Genomic DNA, 6,254 nt, shown 5'->3' on the forward strand with positions numbered 1-6,254 from the left:
TTATTTATTCAAAATTAATAAATTGTTTCATGTCTACTACATTCACACTCATATAAATATGCACATTTAAAAAATTAAAAAAACTTTAGATGGATTCCGTTTAAATAATTTATCATTAAAAAAAAAAACTGAAAATTATTAGACGTCAGTTAACTTCACTATCATTTACTAAAAGTATCAGACTAGACAATTTTAAATATTTTTAAATAAATTACCAGTATAAAAATAAATATACAAAATCTTTAAAAAGTACTTGGGTAAGAACTAAAATTTTTTTTTTTCAGTAGTGAGTTTTTTTAAAATAAATAAAAAAAATTTTCGGTTGTCTGCTGACTTCAGCTCCAAAATGAAGACTGATATTAAGTAAATAATTTATTAAAACACACTTGACTTTTATCTTGAATTCAAACTTAAAAATATATAAAAATAATTATTATCATTAAATAATTACCACTAATTATCTAAATTACTGAAAAAACAAAAATTAAATTACCAATTAATTAACATGTTTTATTTGTACGATATCTTTTAAGTAACAACAATTACTTACAATGATAAAAATATTTATAGTCTAAAAATAAATGTTTTTTTTATGCACAGGTAGAAAAATTATTTTCAAAGTTGATTTAAAGTCCATTAGCCTTAACAATAGAAAAATATCTATAATTATAATAAAATTTATTTCTTAAATAAATCAACTCTTCTTTTTTTCTTCTCCACGTCTTCTGCCGAAGACTTTGATGGAGACGAAAGATTAAGGCAATCTACCGAGAGTCCTCTCCGAAGCGCAGAGCGCCTCATTTTTTTCGATTTCGGAGACTGGAGCTGTCTTCTCAAGACATTGCTCATGTCTCTCTTGCTGCTGGTGGTGGGACTGGTGTCACTGACGTTGGACCTCTGCTCCAGGGCCGCAGGACAAGTCGAGGGTAGCGGCTGCGAACAGCCAATTTTCTTTATCTGCGAGCCTCTCTTGGCGTTCGTCATGAATCGTTCCTGTCTCTCCTTCTCTTTCTGCGCGATCTGGGGATGTTTTTCTGAAAATACTTTCATATTTATAGCCGCGCACTTGGTGGCGTTGTGAGTTTTGAAAATTCCCACGAGGGTGTCCGCGAGCTCAAACATCTCGGACCTCAAACTCACGACGATAAACTGTGCGTTCTTGGTCCTGTCTTTTATATAAGTGCCGACGATGGAGACGTTCTTGAAGTCCAAGGCAGCGTCGATCTCGTCCATGAAGTACAGAGGAGTGGGCTTGTAATGATGGAGAGCAAAGACCAGCGCCAAAGAGCTCAATGTCTTCTCACCTCCGCTCAAGTTGGTTATATTTTTCCACGACTTCTTGGGCGGTCTCACGCTAAAAATAACTCCCTCTGTAAACGGATCCAGAGAGTCGACGAATTCCAAGTCCGCAGCACCGCCCAAGGTGATCATCTGATACATCTCTTTGAGTTTTGAATTGATTACCGAGAACCCAACGAAGAATTCATCGTGTCTCCGTCTTTTGATCATTTCGTAGCTTGCTCTGATTTTGTTTCTCTCCCCTGACGCTTCATCGACTTCAGACAATCTTTTCAAAAAGACCGCGTCCTTCTGCAAGTAATCTTGGATCACTTGCATGCTTGGCACCGACTCGGGCAGACGTTCTTTGGCAGCAGCTAGATTGGCAGCAAGTGTCCGCGCATCAAGATCGGCAACATCGTCATCGGAGAGAGACTTCAACTCTTCTGGAGTTTCGCCTGGAATGTCGTTCAGCTTCAAAGCTGATATTTTACGCTCGTAGTCGCTGATACGTTGACGTACTTCAGCAATAACTTTTTTGTTATCCCCCAGCTTCTGGTCCAAGTCAATCTTCACAGCCTTCATCTTGTCTTCCCGTTCCTGGAGGACCTGCAGCTCTTTGCGCAGCGAGACAGTCAAGTCATCTCTGTCTTTCAATTTATCTGCGCACTCTTCGATGACAACCAGCAGAGCCTTGGCGTCGTCCTCGTACTTACGTTTCTCTTCCTGGATCTCATGGATCCTGGCCTCGCAGTTCTTGATGTCACTCTCGAGATCATCAATGCGCTCTCTGGTCTTCTGAGTATTTCTCACTGATGTTTTGATGGATACCTGGAGCCTGCATACCTCGTCCTTGGCTTTGTCAATAGCTTTGACTATTTTCTGTATCGACTTCTGCTGCTCTTTGATTCTCTCCCCAGTCAGCTCATTTATCTGCTTGTTCACCTTCGCGACCTTGCTCTCAATCACCTGGGACTGCTGCTGCACTTCCTCCAGCTCTTTCTTCGCCTTGTCAACGGCCTTAGTCAGCTCTTTGACCTTCGCCGGGTTCGAAACAGCACTCGCTGCCTTCTTCTCTTGGATCTTCAGCTGCGCTTTCAGTTTGGGCAGCTGGTCAGCCATCGAGCGAACATCTAGACTATACTTATTATTATTAACCCGCATCTCATTCAACTCAGCAGTCATCTTGTTAATCTCGATCTCCAGCGGCTGCTGCTGTGTCCTCAGTTCCAAGCACTCGTCGTTGACCTGCCTCAAAGTTTTCTCCAGCTTCTCAATCTCTGCAGCACTGGGTCCATCTTTGACAATACGCTGTCCCATTTTCCCACGAAACACAGTTCTGCCTCCTCCGCTCATCGTACCAGAAGTCTCTATCAGCTCGCCTTTGAGCGTCACCACACGGTAACGTTTAGCTCCGTAACCGATTCTCGAAGCCTGCTCCAGGTCGTTGGCAACCAGCGTGTCGTACAGTCCGTAATAAAAAGCTGGCAGGACTCGAGGATCTTCGACAGTGATGAGATCAAAAAGTCTCGGAGTATTTTCAGGTGTCGTAATTTTTTTCTGACACTGCGAGACCAATCTCTGGATCTTGTCCAGCGCAATGAAGACACCCCGCCCGATGTTATTGACCCTCAGGAACTCGATGCAGTTCTGCGCAGTGTCCACACTGTCCACCACAATGTTATCGAGTCTTCCGCAGGCAGTCGAAACCGCGACATCGTACCTGGAATTGATAGCACCTAGATCTCCAAGCCTGCCAAGTATTCCAGGCAGTCGTCCCTCCCTCTTCTCTCGCATCAACGCATCCAGAATCCGGTTGTGCGACCTGGTGGCGTGCATCGCTGACTTCTTCTCCTCAACCTGCATCCTCATGCGCTTTATTTCAGTGGTGACTTTACCATCGCGCACCTTCATCTCGTCCAACTTGTTCCGCATCGTCAGCAAATTTTTTTCAGTCGCCGGAATTTTAGTCTTGAGCTCTGCCAGCGTCGCCTGCCGTTCTTTGAAAGTCTCTGCGGTTTCTCTGAGGATCGACTGCAGCTTCTCGAGTTTTTCCTTCTCAACCTTCTCGACGGAGGTGTACAGCTGGAGCTCAGAGTCAGCCAAATTGAAAGCCGCCTGTGCCATGTCTATTTTTTTTCGATGGGACATCAGCTGGGCTTCATACTCAACCCGCTTCTTCATCAGGGGTTCAGTTTTCTCGTGGAGCGTGCTCATGAGATTCTCCAGAGCAGCTTCTTCCTTTTTCTGCGCCACCAGGTGCTTCTCAATCAAACTCTCGCACTCTTTGATATCCTTCGCACTCTTCTCTGGAACATTCTGCAGCTGCTCGAGCTTTTCTTTCTCCGCCTTCACCGTAGCCATGTTCCCTTTCCGCCTCTTGTTAGTCTCCACCAACTCCTGGTGCAAATTCTCGTCCTTCTTGCGCAGCTTGTCAAATTTAACAGTGACCGTGTCCGAGCGACGTTGGATCTCATCCCAGACACCAGTTTTAGCCTTCAACTCTTCACTCTTCAGCTGTTTATCCTTCACCACTTTATTCATCTCAACCTTAAGATTCTTGCAGTCCTCGCAAATCTCTTCGTGTCGCTCCTCGTGTTTTTTCGCATCAGATTCACACTCAGCCTTCTTGCAATGATACAGCTGATGCTGCAACTTCGTAATTACATTCTCGCACTTCATATAATTAACCGCCAGTTCCATCGGTTCCTTCAACTCATCTCTCTCGTGCTCGACAATTCTCAGCCGGTTCAATTTCTCAGTGACTACCTCACATGAGCGCTCCACCTTGACCGCCAGCTTCTCCAGCGGCTCCTTGTATCTAGAAGTCCCAATAATGTCTTCCAGGAATTCTAGCATACCGCAGTCATGTTCATTAGCAGCTTTCGGCTTCATCAGAGCGATCTGCTCAACTTCTCCCTGCAAAATCAGGAAGCGATTGTGGTCCAGATCAACACCTTCGTCACGAAGCAACTTTGCTATCTCTCTAAATTGCACTTTCTTGCCATTGAGTTCATAAAACGACGTGTTGTCTTTGAAAGCTGTCTTGGAGATCACCACCCGACTGTTGGGCACCACCTCGTACTTGCGCTCTTCGTCATTCAGGTCAATGACTTTCTGGAAATAAACGGCGACCGTGCAGCTGCTGATGTTCGGGTGCTCGCCCGACCGATGAATCAGCTCCGATATTTTTTTAGACCTGATTTTACTGGCCCTATATCCAAAGACAAATAACATAGCGTCGATGATATTGCTCTTACCACTTCCGTTTGGTCCTACGATTGACGTAAAGCACTGGTGGAATGGACCAATCACGACGATGTCCGCGTAACTCTTGAAATTCCTATTGACTATTTTCTCGATTATCAATCGCGGGCCATTATTTTCATTGGCGTGATATATTTTTGGTGCGGGGGGTATGTAGATGTCCTCGTCGACCCTCAGTCCACCTTCTTCACTCTCAAGACCGGTGGTGTCTGCTGGATCCACGTCCATGTCATCGGGCATGTTCTCGCTCCGTTTATTCCTACCCGCCATCCTGGTACTTATTTATTATCAGGAACTCCTGGTGATTTGGAGACTGGTTGATGGAAACTCGAGCTAAATTATTCATTTAGAGGTTAGCTGGAGTAAACAAACAAAAATATTTTTTTTTTACTTACTTTTAATTGAGTTGAGTTGTGATTAATTTTTTTGGAGCGCAAATAAATTTCTGCTGGTTAATTATTTTGTAATTTTTTTTATTAATTGCAGAGTAATGAGTTATTGATGTAAATGACATTATTTTTGCTCATTGTTATGGTTTTTTTAAAAAGATAACCGCTCGGAAATTCAAAATGGCGCGGACGCGCGGGCTTTTTAATTTTGAACGCTAGGGCGCGCAGATTATTTTTTTTTAATATTCCCGCGCACTTAATAATAATAATAATTTGAATTTTGTACACTAAATTATTTTATCAGCTAATTCTTTGTCAAGTTTATTAGTTTTTTTGTGAACATTTTTATAAGTGTGCATGCAGCAGACATCAGACAAATTTAAAATTATAAATAAATAGAGTAATTAAAAAAATTCACTTATTAATTTCAAATTTTTTAAATGCGCATTTTTTAAAATTTTATTTTATTAATTAATCAAATTTTAATATGATTTTGAAATGATGCTGAAGTTAGCAGACGTCTGACAGTTTTTGAATTTTTTTAAAAACTATAAACTATAAAAAAAAATATTTTGGAAAATTGCACCTACAGTTTATTAAATTTTCTACATGTGCATATTTTTAGTTTTTTTTTTTTTTTTTGTAATGCATATGTTGAAAGAAAATCCGAAAATTTATAATTGTCTGCTAACTTCAGGATCGTGATTTTAAGTTGAAAGCCATTTAAATTTTTTAAAAAGTGGCGGGAACTGTCAATATCCTTAATATTAAAACTAAATGCACAAAATATTTAATTTCTAACTTACCTTCGTTTAAATTCACAACATTTTCTTCATTTAAAAATTTTCACTCTCCTAAATTAAAAATGTATCCATTGAAACCAACAAATCATCGCTCGCGATGTTGCGTCGCTTCCCTTAATTAAATAAATAAAAATAAAACACAATTTGTTTTTTCTTTCTTTTATTACTTCACTAATTAATAATTAATCTTGTTCATTAAAAAAAAAAGTAAAACACAATAAATGCAACATAAATGAATAATCGAACCCAAGTCGCAGTAAATTTTAATCATTGTTCATTTATTTATCTTGAGAAACAATTGTTCTAGCATATCGGAAGTCATTCATAAATTACTTATAACAATTATCCTCATTTACATATTTATTTAAAATTACTATAATATCTCGCATCAGGTCTGTTTTATTTCAAATATTCTACCATCTCAGCATCAATAGACGAGTTTACTTTTGTTACTTCAACTTTATTTATTTAAATAATTAACGTGTAGCAGATTGTGAAGTTTTAATGTCAACTACTT

At 40.2% G+C, this 6,254-nt stretch overlaps 1 protein-coding gene across 1 annotated transcript; it reads right to left on the reverse strand.

Moving 5' to 3' along the window:
• Positions 1–489: 489 nt before the first annotated feature.
• Positions 490–5,115, reverse strand: LOC130668175 (structural maintenance of chromosomes protein 4-like). The gene is made up of 2 exons (XM_057470332.1): positions 4,941–5,115; positions 490–4,878 (listed from the first exon to the last, which is right to left on the reverse strand). Exon 2 carries the CDS (start codon positions 4,813–4,815, stop codon positions 679–681), a length of 4,137 nt encoding a protein of 1,378 aa, XP_057326315.1. The 5' UTR covers positions 4,816–4,878; positions 4,941–5,115; the 3' UTR covers positions 490–678.
• Between the last annotated feature and the right edge of the window lie 1,139 nt (positions 5,116–6,254).

The sequence above is a fragment of the Microplitis mediator genome, chromosome 5, assembly GCF_029852145.1.
Source record: "Microplitis mediator isolate UGA2020A chromosome 5, iyMicMedi2.1, whole genome shotgun sequence".
In the NCBI taxonomy this organism is placed as follows: Eukaryota; Metazoa; Arthropoda; class Insecta; order Hymenoptera; family Braconidae; genus Microplitis; species Microplitis mediator.